Raw genomic sequence first — 20,727 nt, forward strand, 5'->3', positions numbered from 1 at the left:
TTCAGTAATTGAGCAATTACTGCAAAGATTGAACTCACGTTTTCTATGTTTTCAGTTTACGTTCGACCTTTCATTAGTGCTGCCCCTATTTAATATCATTTATGTATCTAATAAAATCCCTGCACTCTGCCGTAAGTTAAGCCAATATGCCAGGTTTTTTTTTTTTCATTTTTTTTTTATGACGTCTTTGTGAAAACTACATTTATGCCCCTTATTTGAAGGAAGATACTTTCGACATAGCTGTATGAAGGCTTGTTTTTTGCGGGACGGGTTGTATTTTTTAATGGCTTAGTTATAATGTACTAGAAAGCTTTTAAAAATTTATTTTGTGGGGTGAAATTAAAAAAAGAAATAAAAAAAAACAGCAATACCGCCATAGTTTTTTAGGTTTTGCGGCACTCATCATGCAGTAAAAATGCCATGTTAACTTTATTCCGCGGGTCAGTATGATTACGATGATACAAAATGTCTATAGTTGTTGTTGTTTTCGAATTATATTTTACTACTTTTGCAAAATTAAAACCATTTGTTGGAAAAAAAAACAAAAAAAAAACGTGTCGCCGTATTCTAAGACATGTAACTTTTTCTGTCAATGGAGCTGTGCGAGGGCTTATTTATTTGCGGGGCGAGCTGTAGTATTCATTGGTATTGGCTTGGGGCACATACAATTTTTTTTATCACTTTTTATTCCATTTTCATGGGGAGGCGAGGTGACCAAAAAACAGCAATTCTGTACTGTTTTGTTTTTTTTGTTATTCTTTTAATAGTTCGGATCGTTACTTTTTTATTGTTAAAATTATTTTCCGAACAATCAAATTTTCTTTAACTTTTTTTCAGGTCCCACTAGCGACCTGAACATGCAATCATTTGATCACTTGTACAATATATTCTTGTATTGCCGTGTATCGTCCTTTTTAGCGTTGTGCTATTAAGAGCTTTCCTCTGGCATTTGTGTTGTCAGGGGGCCGATGGGGTTACAGAGCCCACCTAGATGCCACAGTTGCTATTAATCAAGGCATCTAAGTGGTTAAACTGCCCGGATCAGAATTATTTCTGATCCTGGCCATTAGAGGGGTGTCAGCTGTAATATACAGTCAACACCCGGGGCGTTTGGGGCAGTTTCAGCTTCTTCATACATCCCCCTGCGACGTGTGCCGTACATGTACAGCAGATGTTGCCAAGGGGTTAAGGATATGGTCAAGAATATTCAATTTTGGTGGTCATAACTTACTACTTCTGCTTTGTTAGTCTGTCACAATTCGTAGTCATCCTTCAGTTATTAGCCTCTTCATCAGCTGTTGCTTACTCTCATAGAAACCAGAAGAAGACGATCTTGTTCTCACATCGGATGGAATGAGAGAATTCCTAACATTTGAAATTCCACTAAATGATTCTGGATCGGCTGGCCTCGGTGTTAGTGTCAAGGGCAACCGGTCGAAAGAAAACCATGCTGACCTGGGTATTTTTGTAAAGTCAATCATCAATGGTGGAGCTGCATCCAAAGTAAGTGACCAATGGCCAACCTGTTGACTGTAGTGAATAAACGTTCATGGTCATTACCAGAATCAATCCTGTTAACTTTGCGAGTGATCTGAAAATAAAACCTAGCAATGTAAAACTCCGGTGGCAGTCTTGAGTTTCCATCATCCGGTTGTAGGCCGCTAATAATGACTGTATAAAATCTGCGAATGGATCCACAATATAAACTGTGGTAAAGTAGTCCATAACGGTGTATTCAGGACTGGTATCATGGAGTCCTCGATGACACAGGTTGAAAAACATAGTAAATGATTGGAACTTAACTGAATGAGTATGTTAAACAGGTCTTCGGAGGGGTTCTCACATCGTGGTCTTAATACACGTTTTGCAGCAAAATCGCAGGATTTTTCGGCAATTGTGTGAAAACCTTGTAAAAATGGCAGTGTAACCAAGGTTCGCGGCACAAAAAGAATATTGCCTGCAACTTGAGGACTCTGCTGTACACGACAAATTTCAGAAGGCTGTTATTGGAACGACTTGACATGCACATGGTCTATGTACGTTGTCATTCCGGACGACACTCCCATATATTAAAATCTTGACAATCTCTACCTTAATCTGTGACCCGGGCTGAGCTATTATTGATGTGGGTGCATATCTGCTGTATTGCCAATAGCTTCACCCGACACCAACTGAAAAAAAAAAAAACACTACGGGAAAGCTACTTTTCCTCAGATATTTGTCTTTGTGTGTCACACTCATTTTCGGTTGTCTGCGGTCTATAGTGTGTAACCAGCTTTATGTAGTAGAGTTGTCTTTTTTACGATTTCCATGAACACTGTGGCGGAGACAGAAGAGATCTAAGCAGTGATTGTTTCACGGTAATGTGCACTTTTGATACTTTGCCAATGATAATTGCCTAAAGATAATTGGCAATGCATAATCCCAATGTTACAGCCTGCAAAGTACCCGTGATATAAACTAATCAATAATGTACAACACTGCGCTTCCAATTACTTTTTTTTTCCTCCCTCAGAGACGGATGAAAATCAATTGTACACCTCCATTCTACTGATAAGATTAATTTTTCGATTTTCAGGTCAACATTGAACAAAACATATTTTGACCAATAACTTTTTATTAAAAGTTCCCCAAGGTGTTAACGCTAGACTACCATAAAGTATGGGGGGGGGGGGGGTTATTGCAATCATCTGTGAGCTTTATTATGGTTGCGTGTTTGACTGACGTTAGTTGGCCGGAGAGAAAATGGTTCTTACACATCACTTGTAGAATTTTATCATATAAACACGTTTCACCTGTTGGTAACATATGATGAGCGTGATGGCGTGCTGATCAGACGGGCGCTACTATTGTAGAGAGTGGGGATACAGCTGCAATAGACCATAGCGGGGCTTAGAGAGACTTCTGATCTCTGCTGTTAAAGGCTTTGTACGCTTCGATCAACGCAACGTAAAATCAACAAAGTAACATTAGTAAGATTTAAAAAACACACAAACACATTTTTTACATTAAATAAAATGTATTATATGTCTCGAGCCACAACGTATACATCTATTTGGTGTACCCACCAAACTATTGGATCCTATGGTGATCTATGTCCCGTTCAGCAGAACCGCAGGGGGTTTAAATGCTAAAATGCGCCCGTTTTACTGTCTCCAGAAAACGGCGCTATTCTTTCTTTTGCATGGGCTAATGAAATCTTATTGCTCGCCAATACCCCGGGCACTCAGTGAGTAATTTTGGAGATAAAATGGGTCCTTTCTTAGAAGACACTGCTCCTTATTTTGTCATACTGTCTGGAATTGTACACTTGTATTTGACACCTGTTCTCTTACACCTGTAAGGATGGACGGCTTCGTGTGAATGACCAGCTTGTTGCTGTCAATGGTGAATCTCTAGTAGGCAAAACAAATCAAGAAGCCATGGAAACTCTGCGAAAATCCATGTCAACAGAAGGAAATAAACGAGGGATGATTCAGCTTATAGTCGCCAGGAGGTTAAAGAGGAACGAGGTAAGACATCACGCTTACATTTTGGAAAACCATTTTTGATTAATCAGTGACCTGTATGAGTTTTAATACTTCTCTACTTCTATAGGGTCGCTTCATTAAGCGTTGATTTTAGCACGTTTTTGAGTCGTCCTATTCATTATCTGTGTTACAGGAACTGTAATCATTTGGTTGTGGTGTTATTGATTCAGTACCAGATTGCAGACTGTAGGTGGTGCTATGTGCATTGCTATTAATGGCATCTGATGTAAAGGGTTAAACCTAATTAACAATGCAGCACTAATTGGAGATAAAAAGTTAGTCTGTCAATGTAAAATCTCTTTTGGTAATCCATGACCAGATTTCGGAACATAATTTGAGGCAAGTAGAGTGTGCACTTAATATGCAAATTTTTTCTGTTCAAAAAGATAAAAAGAAATGTATGTCCGTCGTAGGCATTTACTGCCCATTATATTGAGTATATTTGAATATTTGTAATATGTAAGTCTCTGTTCACATTTGCATCATGGCTCTTTACCGCAGAAATAAAGCATCATGCATTTTTTGCCATAAAACGCGTCAAAAAACGCTGCGGTTTTTGAGGCAGAAAACGTCTCAAGATAGGACATGTCGCTACTTTTTCCTGCAAGCGGTTTTTTCCCGCAAGTGCAAAAAAATGCCTCCACCTGAAATCAATGGGAGGCAATTTGTTGCCACGGTTTTCGCAGCAAAAAACGCGTCAAACTCCTTCTGAAGATCCTCGACTAATAAAAGCAAATGGCTGAAATGTTAAATTCTCTGAGTAGTTGTCACTTCTGCTCCTTCCCACCCTCTATTCTTGACCGTTCATGTAAGGCTACATTCACACGAACATGGCCAACCTCGGACGTGAAAAACGGCAGTTTTTCACGTCCGAGGTGCACTCGTGCGCGATGAGTGATCACGCATCCCGCATAGACTAGAGTCTATGGAGGGATGTGTGACACGCAGTAAAATAGGACATGTCCTATTCTTTCACGGACCCTTCACACGCTCCATTGTAACAACACGGCACGGACAAGATACACGCTCGTCTGAGGTAGGGAGCAGCGTGAGTCCAGACGAAACCTACTCCCCCCCCCCCCCTATGCATCACAGCAGTATATATAATAATAAAAGTTTATATAATATAACAGTTCATATCAAAAGTTGATTCATTTTGTACATTTTGTATTACTTTTTAATTGCATGTTTTTTTTCTCAGATCAGAAAAATTCCAAATTCAATATTGTGCTAGACCGTTATTAGGTAGCAATGCATTGTGGGAGCTCAGATGTCAAGTCCAAAGCCAAGCCGTGGAATAGGCAGCTACGGATGTAGCCTTCTTTATCTTGACTTTTACCACATTAAAGAGGCTCTGTCACCAGATTTTGCAACCCCTATCTGCTATTGCAGCAGATCGGCGCTGCAATGTAGATTACAGTAACGTTTTTAATTTTAAAAAACGAGCATTTTTGGCCAAGTTATGACCATTTTTGTATTTATGCAAAAATGGTCATAACTTGGGCAAAATTGCTCGTTTTTAAAAAATAAAAACGTTACTGTAATCTACATTGCAGCGCCTATCTGCTGCAATAGCAGATAGGGGTTGCAAAATCTGGTGACAGAGCCTCTTTAAATACAGTGTCAAGAAACTTAGTTTTCCAATGGCTTTTTGTTGTGTGATATCACGCTGCAACACGTTATCACAGTCATTGATAAAGATGGCTACATCCATATATACATGAATGGAGAAAACGGCATTAATTATACCAAATCAGTAGAAAGGCTTCACCGTCTTTGTAGTGATTTTGTAGTTACATTTTGTGTAGATTTCATTTGTGACATTTTGTAGAATTACACTTTAATGTAGAAATGTTTACTGAATGGCATAAACTGATTTGTGAACCTCCTATAGATAAAGTACACGGCACATAATGTGTTCATCGTGGTAGTTAGCGAATTTTATCCACTGCCACACAATGAGATTTATCTCTGCCCATGCCAGTGCACCAGAAGCAATGCGGTCTTTGGTTGAAGAACATATTTAATTGGGTAATTTTTCCATTGCTTTATAATGAGCAAAAAGATAGGTTTACAAATGGCTTCTATTATAAAGATAATTTGCTAAGAGACTCCACATAAGCCTATGTTTTGGACTACCTCATGCTTTATAAATTGCCGCCGCGTTTCCGGTTTGTTTTCCGGCTCAAGGATGATCATTTTGTAGCTATGAAGTTATTCATAAAAATAAGTTTTTGTAAATATAGTCATTGGAAACTTGTGTTATGTATTGTGTTATGTATTGTGTACTGTGGCCAGGTTTATAAACTCGGAAGAGAACGGTCTCGTCAGTGCCACCTATAGGAGAGACCGTTTTCTTCTTTTTGGAGGATGGTTATTTTGAATTAGTTTTTCCCCCTGGAAGCATTGCCCTAAAAGCTCCCAACTAGCTGAATTTTCTTATTGAGAATCCCTACGTTTTGATCAATTTATAACTAATGGCTGTGATACGCTTAATATTTCCATTTTATATTTGCACATCTAAATTTCATAATGGTTAAATTGTTATTTTTATGTTTTACCCAATTTTGCATGTCTGCCGCATGAAGCCAGAATTGTTCCAAATGACAAACTCATATCTACGTAGTCTATATATGATCTAAGTTACATATTCCTCACAGCTAAGTATATAGTTACGGCATTTGTTTTCAGTATTCTTCACCTCTTCGGCGTGAATGCGCCAGCCAACTTCATTTAGGCTGTGTTCACATCTGCGCTCCGTTTTCCATTTTTTGTTCCATCATAGGAACAGAAAAAGGAGAAAAATTGAAGTGCTGAATCTGTCGCTGGATGGACACCTGGCAAAACCCTTGAACTTTACTGGGATTCGTTTCCATCATGCTGTCCTTTGGTTTACCAGAAAAAATAATGTAGCATACTGCACTATTTTGGGGCGCTTTTCACAGGATTTGTGACAGAGGCTCCTAACGAAGCCTCCGACACAGATGTGAACAGAGCCTTACAGGGTATTTCCAACTAAAATAACAAATTAAAAACACCAGTAAATAGTTGTTCTCGTTTCTTGTTGTTAAAAGCATTTCACACTGTAATATAGAAACAAATTCTGAGTATAATCAGAAACAAATGGATGAATACCCTATGTACACCTGGGTAACATATGTGCTGTGGACTGCACTCCAGATCCATATAGGGAACGATGAGCAAAAAATGTCAGTCCCTCTCCTCTGGGGCCACGAAACCAATGGTGTAAATTGCTACCAGAAGATGGCTTTTGCCTTTTTACAGTTGAATGGGACCTATCATCCACTTCACACAGCCAGGCAGAATTTTTATAGTCTGAGCCAACATTCATGGGAATGCATGCTATAGATTTACGCACGACTAAGTGCCATTAATTAGCCATGTGGCACTTCAAAGCTCCTCTGTGATATCGCAACTTTCTGAACAGTGGTTGAAATCCATAAACTGTCAGTTTCCATTAAAGTTTTTCCTCCTAAAATAAATACAAATATAATTCCCAGAGCCTTCGTCTTCCAACCAATATGGCCTTTATTACTTCTCCCACAAGTCTTGTCACTGAGCTGTCATTGACTACTGAATGGATAATCTGCTTAGTTATGCAATGATACATTCACTGCTCGTATTTCTGCATAACTAGGAAGTTTTATCCATCGGGAGTCCATCAAGCTAGTAGCCCGTCTACCCATAGGTATAATGACTAGACCACTCTAGTCATTATACTTAGAGGGACACTTGGTATAATGGGACACCATCGGCTAAACTGATTAAGTTATGATCAGTGCAGTTATTTTATGTACAGATTGCCCCTGGGCAAAAAAAATTGCCTATTGTCCACCTCACTGTTGATATTATAAAACATCACTTTTATTGTGATTTTTATTTTTTATGTTCAATTAAAACTCTAAACATATCTTACACCACAAAAAATATTAAATTGTACTGTCCCTAATTATCCTATATCATTAGGATATTATCACTTCTGTAATATATTGTCTACGTCCATGACGTTATATTAGGTGTTTATACAATATCACTGTAGAGATGGTGTCTGCAGTACACACCATCACAGAAAAGCTCAACATTTAGTGGAACGACAGGAGCGTGAAGTTTATAACCATAGAACGCAAAGACCCCGAGGAAGTTTAAAACATTCGACTTTGCATAAAACGGTTGAGAATGTGCAAGACCCTGGTTGCTGTGGTTTTTGCCCATTTGAAGTCATTGAGGGGCAAAACTATGGTAAAACCAAGATAGATAAAGAAGAGAGGGTCACCACAACATGTGCGAAGGTGTGGACTATTGCATCAACATTGTTTTACTTTTCTCTTTTTATATTTGTAATAGTTGGAGTAATACAGTCTTTGTATGGACAGTAGTGCGGAGTCTCCTTTTCTGCGTACTCGGATTTGCCAGACTGATGATTTCCGCCTGAAATTCACAAATGATCCAATTGATCGTCACGTACCTTTTGTAAACTCTCTAATTCCTCCTCCTTTATTTCACTTTTCTGCCTGCAGCAGCTCTGAGCAGTGATTAATTCATGTTTTAGTGAAGCTGTCACTCCTAATCTGTATTTTATGTAAAAACTAATAAAACAAATCCTTATTTTGCAATTTAAGCCTTATTGAGTCTAATTCACTGGCACTGCAAGTTTATTGTTCTCCTGCAGCTTGACGTGCTTCCAATTGTAATTGTGTTGACCCTTTATTGCAGTAAATCTCCCCAGCGCTTATCAAAGAGGGGAAGATAAGGCTACTATTCAGAGCTTCATTAAATATCTCATTTGTATTAGGCGGGCTGAGTGTTGGAATGGGAATCTTCTCCGCAGACTCTCTGACCTCCTCCGCTCTTGGGCTCATGTGCTTGGAATGTCTTGTTTTCTTTCCCGGGCCCTCCCCTATTTATATCCTTGGCTCTCAGCCAGTTCTCGAATGTGTTTTATTGACTTCAAAGTGCTTTCCTTTTTCACGGTAACTGCTGAAATAAGGATTTACCTTGGGTTCCCCTCATCAATTTGGGCACAATTAAGAATTTGCCCCCTGTGAAGTTTATTATTTCATTTATTCACCTTTTCATTCGCGTTGGAGAGTTCAGAGGAAAAATAATAATTTCAGGACTTGGGGACTTTTTATGGACAATTTCTAGTTTTGGTTAGTCATACATATTAAAGAGGAAAGACATATTGTTGTCTTGCTGTGGTTGCCGGTCTGGTGGGGTTGTCTGACTTCTATAGATAGACCTGTAAAGAATGCTTGTGCTGTGCTGTGCTATCCCTGTTCATTCAGCCTCACCGTTCCTGGTTTATTATATTTCATGGGAAAAAACTCTATGCGAACATTAATGTTTTTGTTTTAACTTTTTTTAAGTTACACCCTGTTAAATAATTATTTTTTATATGTTTAAGGAGGTATCAATTTAGTCTCTCTCAGACCTCAGATGAGACCATTATCTAACTGGGAGGTAGCTTTCTGCAGCAGAAACCCTTCCTCACTTCTCTATCTGCAGTGGAGACCAGGCAACCTAAGCCATACCCCTCCATCATTCTATGTTGGTCCCCAACTGAAATTAAGACGACCAGGAGAAAATTTACCTTTTTTTTTTTTTTTTTCTGCCTTTCCTCAAGACTGTTCATTCAGGGGTCACAGAGTGACAAATTACAGCGTAAATTAAGCTTTTAGAGAGACAGAGGGAGATTTACTTATTCCAGGCTTCTTGATTCGTTTTTGTTTGCACCCAATCGGGGGCACGGCTAATTAATCGTTCTAATCTTCACTGACTTAATTATTCTTGTAACTGATATAGCGCCAACATATTTGTAATGCTGTACAGCGATTCTCAACATTTACGTCAGTCCTGTCCCCATTTGAGCTCACAATCTAATTTCACTATTTCAGACATACACACTTGGGCAATTACATGCGATATATAGTCTTCTGCTCTATTTTTCTGCAATATTTCCGGTAAATCTACAAAAATCGAATAGAACCCAATACAGTCAATGGGTTCCATCAGGCGTCGGTTGTCTCCGTTGTTCAAGGGAGCCTGCACTTATGGCATTTTTGTTGTTCTTCTCCTCTGATGGAACAGAATAATGGAAACCGGAACGCAGATGTGAACACTGCTTAATTTTTGTCCTTATGTCTTTTAGAATAGTCCTGTATACGTCCAGTGCTTACACAGCAGCAGAATCAGGGGATTGCACTTCTTCAGATTTCACATTGGAAATTTTTTTTCAACATGTATGCCAGGCAGAAAAAGTAGGTTACTACGTCAGAGGATATATATATATATATATATATATATATATATAAGGAAGAGTAGACATTCAATTATACTGAATGGTAGGTATCCTTCCAAGAGACGACACTGCTAAAGTAAAACACTCTTCTCACCATTAGATTGTTTTGTGAGCGGAGGACGTGGTGGAACTCTTCTGATGAAAAAATAACATTAATATATGGGAAAGATGGTTGCATTGTGGGTGTCAGTGCTCATTCGATGGCTGCAGCGTCTTCCCTGAAATAAGAGTTTAGTGGAGCCATTTCCAGTTTTAAGATTTGATCGGCTTTGACAGCTTCAGTCTTACAAGCACAAGCGACGATTCCACCGGCAGCTGTGAATTATGGTTTCGCTTTTGTGGGTGACAGTTTTGTTTAAGGAATACGTGATGCAGATTTGATTACTTACAACTGAAAATAAGCGACAGGCCTCAATGTGTCAGCGAAGCTGCCGGCTTCCTTGTTTTGTCCTGCCATTTCCATCATTTCCCTGACACAATCTGCACATATTAATAGATTTCCCTTTTTTGGAAGTAAAATATCTTTCACATTTCTTTTTCTAAATGCAAAAAATTATTAATCTATATAATCTTAATAATTTGAGTGTTAAAGAGGCTCTGTCACCAGATTTTGAAACCCCTATCTCCTATTGCAGCAGATCGGCGCTGCAATGTAGATTACAGTAAAGTTTTTTTTATTTTTTTTAAACGAGCATTTTTGGCCAAGTTATGACCATTTTTATATTTATGTAAATGAGGCTTGCTAAAGTACAACTGGGCGTGTTTAAAGTAAAAGTACAACTGGGCGTGTATTGTGTGTGTGTGTGTTAGATCTGGGCGTTTTTACTTCTTTTACTAGCTGGGCGTTGTGTATAGAAGTATCATCCACTTCTCTTCACAACGCCCAGCTTCTGGCAGTGCAGACACAGCGTGTTCTCGAGAGATCACGCTGTGACGTCACTCACTTCCTGCCCCAGGTCCTGCATCGTGTCGGACGAGCGAGGACACATCGGCACCAGAGGCTACAGTTGATTCTGCAGCAGCATCGGCGTTTGCAGGTAAGTAGCTACATCGAGCCCGGACCGCAGAAAGAACGGACATGTTTTATTACGGCCGTGGTTTGCGGTCCAGGCTCATAGAAATTAATGCACGCGGCCATGTGCACGGCACGCGATTTGCGAAGTTTTAAATTTATACTACTGGAATTCTCAACAAAGAATTTACTTATTTTGCCTGCATTTCTTAATAAATATTCTGTGCCACAAGTTTTGGTTGATTTAAAGGAACGCAACCGGTGTACTGTACTATTCAAGTGCAGGTCCTGAGGCGGCGGTTCATGACACAGGGATTCTATCTTGAGGCTTTTTTTATATTATTCATTTGGCTATTCAGAGCTGCAGCTGTTGTTTTTTTAATTTATAATCTAAATTTTCAATTTTGAACCCAATTTTTATGTTTAATATTTTTTTTATTAAAACACAATGCTCGATTTGAGCAATGATGGTACGATATTTTCCCAGATTTCATGCATAGATGGGTCCAAGCCAGAAATCTCTGGGAGACAGAAGAAAAATACACATTGTAGCATACTGTGATGACACATCATCGTACATGTTTCATTGTATTATAAATCCATTGCGGATGTTCAGTATAAATGTGTAGGAATTGAGACCTCATCAATCAGCCGCATGTCTTATGATGGGCAGCCATGCTGATCACTCCATTCTTGTTTTTGCTTTTTACAGTCTCAAGACAAATAGGAGACTGGAGAATGAGGGGGTTAAAAGACCGTAAACATGTGAGCAAATTTGGTCTAATATGATCAGAGACATTGTCTTTGTACTATTTATTTTTTGCTTAAGGGTGTTGAAATATGACAGGCGCTCCACAGGAGGTATACTACAAAGCGCATAGAAAGTTGCCCATTAAGCAGAACTGTCAGTGCAAATTATTTTGGTACAGGGTGAAAAGTTCTAGCTCATTTGGTACCCAGCCGGGTGCAGGCCTCAGGCACATTGTTATTGTTCCCCCATGCTGTTAAATAGACCGTCAGCACTGATATCCCTTCTTTTCTGATCCTACAGTTGGAGTCACCTGGAAGCCCCTCGGGGCCTGAATTGGCCATTGAGACAATGCTGGACGACAGGGAACGGAGAATTTCCCACTCTCTGTACAGCGGCGTTGAGGGATTTGACGAAACGCCAACAAGGAATGCCACATTAAGTAGGATAATGGGTGAGTCAAGTAGACTCTACTAATCATGTCATGTTTTTGTTCTTTTTGCTGTTCATTGAAGAGTGATTAATGCAGTATTTACAATCGTGACAGCCAGCATACAAGATCCCAAAATCTAGTTGTAAGTAGCAGGAATTGTGTAGGATAAAAATAATTGTGACTTGATTGACAGTGTTTTTCCTAATCGAACAGGTGAAACGGGCACAGAGCTTTACACTGGGCCCGTTCTTTATTGGATTAACTCTTCTTTTTGTCTTTTACTCTATAATGGGCCTATTAAATTAGAGGATGTGCATTAGACATGGTAAGCACTTTATAGGACTTTATTAGTAAATCATTGAGCCCTCTTATTGTGTAAGTCTTAAAGGTTTGCTTGTAATGTATGCACATTGATCTATTTGATGTTTATTGACTCAAAAGGAAATGCCTCGGCTGGGAGAAGACTTCATGTCTGAACAGCCGATTCTGCAGCTGCGTAGAGATAAATTAGGATTCTTATGCAGTAAACTTTTGTTGACGTTTTGAAGTTTAGGTTATTTTTTTGCTTCTACATTAATCTTTTAATTGACTGATAGTGCTCTAGATTGTGACTTCAGCATCGTTGTGTAATGCAAGGCTTCCCCGCTTTTTGTGTGTTAGCTTGCATGTGTCAGCACTATATCCTCGAGATAAGCATTTAGTAGATCATGGGTTACTGAACACTCTGGAAATTTGCCACCTAGACTCCTCTCCAGGAATGAACTGCTGTAATATGCCGTGAGGCTATGAATTAATTTATAACGATCAACAAAAGTATTTCCGTAGGATTTTTCTAATGTACAGTAATGTTTTAAGACATTGCAGTGGTCCTGTTCTCTGAAAATTCTAATAGTGTGACAGCTTGGTGTACCCAATCGCTGAAAATAAAATAATAATAAAAAAATTTATAAAATGAGATAAAAAAGATAACAAAAGTTTTTTTTACTAAAAAAATAAAATCATGCACCTCCCTGAACCCAAACACACCAGCATTACGCTGTGTTCACATCTGCGGTATAGTTTTCCATTTTCATAGGAGCACAATGCCAAAAAACTTAAGTCACACGACGGATGCGAAGGGGGTGTCCCACAGAACCCATTGACTCATTATTTTTTTTTTGTTCTGTCGGGTTTCTGTCATGATGTCCATTGTCTTGCCAAACAAAATCGCACAACATGGTGCTTTATTTTGCCTGGCAAAAACTGTGGATTACCACCCATGTTACAGGGGCTGCGGTTTAAGCGAAGTGAGGGACATACATGTAAAACTAAGCTGACGTTCTCATTGCTTTAGCCACTCCATACAATGCATATTTAGCACCAACTATGAACTGCAGCATTCGATAATAGTGGTGATCTCCTCACAATCATTGGTGGCATACCGCTAGTCGATGGCCGTCTATGCTTTCCCTGGGAAAGTCGATCAGCGATGGTCCTAGCAGTTGGCAATAACTGATCAGGCATTGGTGTTATATCCTAGCAGTATGCTACAATTGTCTGTGACCAGACAACCCCTTTAAATATTGATTTTAATAACAAACCTTAAAACAGAACTTGGTGAATAAAAATATATTATTTTTAATGTCAAAAAATACGAATGCCATATGTGTCCGGTAAAGAAAAAAATTACAAAAAAAGAAATTGGGCAGATTAAGAAATAAACAATACAATTCTTTTAAAAAAAAATTTGCGTACTGGTTGTAATTTTGATCAACAAAAATTTTGGGATATTCGTTCGTTCTGTTACCCTGGCGTTTTTACCTTCCATCAGGGATTATGACCGCAAAGAAAGCTCAGTCTACCGCTCTTTTTGCCGTCATGCCATTATATTGCTGATCAGTTTCAAAAGCTCTGAAGCATTAAGGGTGTTATTTGCACTGGACGATTATCGGACAGACGAGCGTTCTAGGAACGCCCATTGCTGATAATTGCCCTGAGTAAACGAGCAAACAATCATCTGCTGGTCGTATCATATATGGACAGAGATGTCAGGGGCAACCCCAGAGCTGGAATACCGGGCAGAGCGCTAGTAGGCTCTTCCTGGGACTCCAGCTGTGGTCCTGACATCACTGGGACTCCTGCTCTGGGGAATTCCACAGAGTCCCGGAGCAGAGCCTGTATTAGCACTCTGCTCGGGACTCCGCTCTGGGGAAGACCCTGACACACTGTCCATATATGGACAGCGATGTCAGGGAATTCCAGAGAGTCCCGGAGCAGAGCCGATACTAGCGCTCTGCACTGGACTCCGGCTCTGGGGAAGCCCCAGACATCGCTGTTCATATGTGGACAGCGATGTCAGGGAATTCCTGAGTCTAGCGGCTCTGTGTCCGGCGGGCCGCAGATGACTGCCCCAAGGGCCGCCCGCGGGCCGCGTGCTTGAGACCCCTGCTTTAGACTGTTACAGGTGAACTGGGAAATTCTGTCCTAATTAAGAAATAGTTGTTGAGGGAATTGATAAACTTGAGATAAGTTTAATTTAATTAATCTAAAAAAGTGGGCACTAATGCCAAAAGGATCTGAGTACAGGCGTTGGCAACACAGATCATAAGCCCTTGATAAAGTGTCTGAGGTATATTGGTATATTTGTTCAGTGTTCATACACCAATACGACACTATACAAAGGCAGTAACAAATGTAATGCTGGTATGTTTGCCATTAAGAAGCAAAACAAATATATTGAGATGGGATAGTTGGCACCCAATACCCCTAAAAAGAGTTATACCTAAGGGGCAGTACATTAATTGCTCTACACTATCAGACTTTAAGATGTCAGCAAGAGGTCTTAAAGAGAGGTTTGAACCTGGGGATACTCCAGTGGTGGACTCAAGACCGCATATCAACAGGCTTTAGGGGCGAACAGAGTCTCTCTTGAATCCAGAAGGAGGAGACCATCCGAGTCATAGGGACCTATAACGCTGCACATCAGGACGTCCGGAGGATCCTTAACTTCTACTGGGGTATTCTTAAAGCAGACCCAGATGTGGGTAACATTGTTGGGGAAAGCCCTCAGATTACATTCAGAAGAGGTCGGAATATCAAAGATAGACTAGTACATAGTCCTCTGGCGGGTGAGAAAACTACCACCTGGTTATTGACAAACCTCAAGAGGACGTTTTGTTGTGGCATGTGTAAAGCTTGCAGCTCTATTTGGAATACAAAGACCTCAGGAGTAAGACCACAGGAGAAGTTTTCCATACGAGATCCTTTATCAATTGCTTGACTAAAGGGGGTGGTGTATCTCATTACCTGTGTATGTGAGATGCAATATGTGGGGAAGACCAAAAGAGAGTCTAGGCAGAGAATTAGGGACCACGTATGTGACATTATTAGAAAGGAAGATACCGCTGTCTCCAGGCATGTATGGGAATGCCATTCAAGGGACCCTATGGTCCTTAAATTTCAGGGGATGGAACATATCAAACCACCTGTTAGTGGGGGAGATTGGGACAGGAGGATTTTGCAGATGGAGGCCCAGTGGATATTCAGGATGCAAACTATCAGACCACTGGGCCTTAATGAACAAATATCGAATCTCCCCTTTCTCTAAATTTGGCGACTTCTAATATGTGCTGACTTCTTGGTCCTCTCTCGCTCTCTCTTTGGGCATCATAATCACAGTAAGGTTGGTTGTGATTGATTTGTTTTCTTGTTGCCCCACATACAAATAATCAATCCCCTCCAATTTATATAGAGCAATCTGACCAGAGGTATCTTGTCATCATTAGCTACATTTAGTGTGTCACTATTTTTAGTATGGAGGCACTACAATGTGTAGCGGGACTATCTTATTCTCATTTGTTAAGAAGTCCTTGATTTCATCCTTTAAATTAGGTCCAACACTTTGAACCATATTCATTCATTTTCCTTGTGTGTTTATTAGCGCCTTTTGATTTCGACCGCATGAAGCTCACCTGGTGACAACGGATGCTGTATGCATCGTCTCTATTGGCCGCGACGTTACCCAGGGGCCGTCCCATATGGTGGATTTCATTCCGACGTAATACACACCTATTGGTGTAGGTCCCAGTGACACGACCAGAGTAGGCGGGGCTAGGCCTTATTATGCGCTGACCGGTATTTAGAAATATTTAGGCAATTTGTACCCCTGAAGACGCTCCCCTGATAATATAGGGGTGCAGAAACGCATATGGGAATTTTGCTTCTTAATGGCAAACAGACCAGCATTACATTTGTACTTCCTTTTATATGGTGTCGTATTGGTGTATGATCACTGAACCAATATACCTCAGACACTTTATCAAAGGCTTATGATCCGTGTTGCCAACACCTGTACTCAGATCCTTTTGGCATTAGTGCCCACTTTTTTAGATTAATCAAATTAAACTTGTTTTAAACGTTTATACAGGCAGTGAATTTCTATTTACAATTTAAGCGTACACTATCCACACAGAATTTTTGGAATTTACCTGAATCGATAAACTTGTCTACTCCCAGCTTAGTATAATTTACGCCAATAACTTGCCTAAATTAAGTAGGAAATCTATGTCGGCTCCCAGCTGACGTAGAGTTCACCTTCTGGCGCACGGACAGCCAGAGATGTGCTTCATATATCAAGAGGCATGGGCCTCTTAATAAATTAGGCACATTCTACTTCAATTTTCTTTATATTAAGACTGGCCCCCACTGTGTTATGCGAACATCGAATAGAACTTGCAAATGAGTATACATAAGTGACATTTGGTTATTCTGACATTATCTAATTTTCTTTTTCGTATCTCTAAAATATCTACAAGTAAAGATCATGTAAATGTGAGACTGTGGAATGGGTCATTTGAGTGCCATCCATGACTTGCTTGGGTTTTCTATTTTTCAGTGCATTAACTCTGAAACCGTATAGATAATTTTCTGCATCCTTTGTTAGCATGCAGCATCACGCTGGCTCCATCGTCCCCTGTGGCCAATGAGGTTATTAGCGCTTGCTTTGCAGCAAGTCAGCTTTCCCTTAACAGACCCAGTTAATAAAGACTTGTCTTGCCACGGGAGAACTCGGATTTACCGACTAGCTCATCGTGGGATTAGTTTGTAAGGATTTTCAAATTTAAAACACAATAAGCTGTTTGATTAAAATTGCTCCTGACATTAAAACACTTTTTTAGAATTTTTTCTTACTGGCGAGTCATCCCCCCCCCTTCTTAAATATAAAGACCTAAGCAGAGCTATTAGATGATTTAAATTCCAATGTTTCTAATGAGCTCATTAACATTGTAATTAAGAAAAATAATTATTTTTGTGGTGTTTTTATTACTCGGCCTTCATGTTTTGCTATAAGCAGGACATTGCTTTGGTAAACATTGCATACCATTTTAGATGTGTTGACAGTTTATCATACAGTTATATATTGGTAATCCTTAGGGGGCAAATGTTATCACAACAGATTAAATTCAATGTAGAAGAGCTTTTCTGTATAATACAAAGTGATTAGTACAGTTGGCGGTATTGATTGCCATTTTTTTTGCAAAATTTAAAATAGATTTTTAATTGTCAAAAAGAAAAAAGTTTAAGAACCGACATAAAGCACAAAAAGCCCCCAAAACTTCTAAACATAGGACTTCAGAGGATGCTCATCCGGTTCCTTTCACCGCACAGAACACAACACGTGATTGGCCGAGAAGGATCTTGTGATACGGTCTCTGACTACAAAGAACCAGGAACTACTTTCTTTTATGCCCCATATTTGGCCTTTTTGTATGCTAAAAACATGGGTTTGTGTAATTTGCGTCTACTAGTAAAGGGCGTCATGCTAATATTCTTCTATTCTTTTGTCAGGTTGTTTTTAAAGGGGTTTTCCACAGTTAAAAAGACATATCTGCTTTTTTTTCCAGTAAGAGAGCCACACTTGTTTATGGGTTGTGTATGGTATTGCAGCTCAGCTCCATTGAAGTGAATAGGAGTGAGCTGCGATACCACACACAACCCACGAACAAGAGTGGTGCTTTTTTTTTTTTTTTTTTTTAAGGTAATCAGCCATGTTTTTCTAATCCTGGAAAATCCCTTTAAGTCTTCGTTCATCCAGTTGGGTTGGTTATGAATATCTGATTTGATCACTTGTTTCAGATCTTCACCATATCTGTACTAATTTTTATTTTGTTTCCTGACCTAGTCTTGTTATGAACAACTAATTGTTTTTGGTTGCCTTGCCTGGTGGCTTTGCATTACTTTGTTGCAGAATTTATACAAATTTTATGGACTAGCAATTGTTTGATCCACTGAGGATTGTTCAGTCATTGCTTAGGTAGTTAAGAATAATTCACACTAGCGTTAATCTCTTAAAAATCAGGCTTATTTTGGATGACGAGGCATTCTTTTTTTGGTATTTTATTGTTGCATTCCAAGAGTCATAACTTTTATAATTTATCATCAACCTAGCCATATTGGGACTGGTTTGAATTTTTCAATGCCACCATTTTTGGGTGCATATAATATATTAACTGTTGTTAACTTTTTTGGGGAGGAAATTGTGAGAAAAAAACATCTATTCCAGCATTTTTTTCGCTTTTTCCAAATTTACGCCACTCACCACGACTTTACCTTTTATTATATGGGTTGGTACGATAATGGCAATACCAAATATGTATCGTTTTTTTTTTTTTACAAATTTTGCACAATAAAAAACACTTTTAAACAAAAAATCTAGTTTTTGCATCACTACATGCCAAGAGCCATAACTTTTGTATTTTTCCGTCGATGTAGCCATATGAGGGCTCGTTTTTTTTGCGGGACGAGGTGTAGTTTTCATTGTTACAATATTGGGGTACATGGGACTTATTTTTGTTACTTTACTTTTCTGGTAATAAAACATATCTCTAGGGCTTCATTTTTTATTTCTGCAGGTACAATGACAACCTTCTCTTTCATGATAACCCACCACGCCGCCGACTTCTCCTCCCTCTTCCGATACTTATCGATAATTATTTGTTTTACCAAAAACCTTTATTAGGTCACCTGACAATTAGAGCTTACAGTATTCCCTCTCTCCTATGAAGATCACTTTAAGTTCATTACTTTAGGTATCAAGGGGGGTATAAAAAATGTAATGAAGTAATCAAAATAAATTATATTATTATTGTTATATTTATTAATAAACTGCAGAAAGGGGGAATAACAGCATAACTATTTGCAGAACAAAAGGAGAATAAAAGCGTTCATTAATAACCATCATGGCGGTAATGCAAGTGCAACATAAAGCAAATGTAGCTTAGTGTCAAAGTTTATTCTAAAACGAAAATCCCTACTTCAACTATTCCTGTCTAACCTCTATCTTTGAAGTCAGTCTGCTGCTGCGAAAGCTGCATGGAAGGGCACAAGAGTCAAGACCACTAGAGAGCCACAGTTCTGATGTTACTGCCAACTCCTAGCAAACAGGGACTATATTATGAGTCCGCACCAACCAGAGAGCCACTTATGGGACTGTAGCAGAAATTCAGACTATTGGGGGAAGAGAACATAAACTCCAAGCATTTGCCTCATTGCTGGAATACCACTAACTTGCGAGCTCTTAATAAGCAGAATATTTTTTCCTGTCACATAGTTGAATACATGTTTGCATTTCTTTTTTTCTTTGTGCAGGTAAATATCAGCTTTCCCCAACAGTGAACATGCCTCACGATGACACTGTGATCATTGAAGATGACAGGGCCCCAGCGCTGCCTTCCCAGCTTTCAGACCAATCGTCTTCCAGCTCTCATGATGATGTAGGATGTATCACGGACTCTGCTGGGGCTTGGTCCAAAACCGTAACTAGTGAATCTACTGAGAGGTGGGTATTGTTTGATGTAGGTACTACTATGATATCGCAGATCACATCACGTTAGAGCCCTATATTCGGAACATTAGAGCCCTCTGACTGAAAACGTGATATTAACTGAGCCTAAATAACTTATTCCAAATCACATATATGTTAGTACAAAGGCTGCAAGAGCACTAATGGAATTTTTTTTTTTGTCCCAAAACATTCCACAAAAAATTACATTTTGATTTATTTAAACTTTGCTTCATCATCTACCGCTGGGTAAAAGCCCCAAGTGTGATAAACCAGTAATTATTGATGATGGAGGTTGTAGTGTTATAGCCACGAGAGTAGTATAGTTCTGAAAATTGCCTATAGACTCAACTTTGTTTTACAGGTTTGTGCGGCTTTCAGAGCATAATGATACCCAGAGAGATGATCGTTGACAGGAATTTGACCATTATTAGACAGTCTTGAAGACTACAGTCCTCCCTGCGTAATTGGGGAATTATGCATTAATTTGCAAGCCCAGTAATTATGTACATCAATAAGCAAAATAAACCTCTCTGTGGAGCCACCTCCTAAGGCTGTAGTGATAATTAACACAAGCAGTGAGAATTATTATATGCAGCTTCTGCAATTGGGCCTTCTCCTGAGTTTCCTTTGAGAAAATCAGCAAGATTGTGGAGACATGAGTGAGGCAGCGCACCTTCCGTACTGCTCTGCTGTTCTTGACTCTGCTGCATGTGTGGGCATTTGACTGTTGTTCAGCCAAAATTCATATACCCCGTATGATTTCATCATCATGCTGAACACTGTCTAGTGACAAACTGGTGAAAGTGCTCAAGATATTTAATTCGCCAAGTACTGAAAGGCTATGTCCACCTTTTTTTATTGCT

The 20,727-nt window shown here is 39.3% G+C and overlaps 1 protein-coding gene across 15 annotated transcripts in view; it reads left to right on the forward strand.

Moving 5' to 3' along the window:
• The window catches only part of PARD3 (par-3 family cell polarity regulator), a 527,506-nt gene that overhangs the window by 306,674 nt on the left and 200,105 nt on the right, over positions 1-20,727 (forward strand). For all 15 annotated transcript variants that reach the window (XM_075827466.1, XM_075827455.1, XM_075827461.1 and 12 more), the window contains 4 exons: positions 1,315-1,503; positions 3,345-3,512; positions 11,913-12,063; positions 19,669-19,858. In XM_075827466.1, coding sequence (XP_075683581.1) covers positions 1,315-1,503; positions 3,345-3,512; positions 11,913-12,063; positions 19,669-19,858 — 698 coding nt within the window. The remainder of the gene's footprint in view (positions 1-1,314; positions 1,504-3,344; positions 3,513-11,912; positions 12,064-19,668; positions 19,859-20,727) is intronic.

The sequence above is a fragment of the Rhinoderma darwinii genome, chromosome 5 (genome assembly GCF_050947455.1).
Source record: "Rhinoderma darwinii isolate aRhiDar2 chromosome 5, aRhiDar2.hap1, whole genome shotgun sequence".
Lineage (NCBI taxonomy): Eukaryota > Metazoa > Chordata > Amphibia > Anura > Rhinodermatidae > Rhinoderma > Rhinoderma darwinii.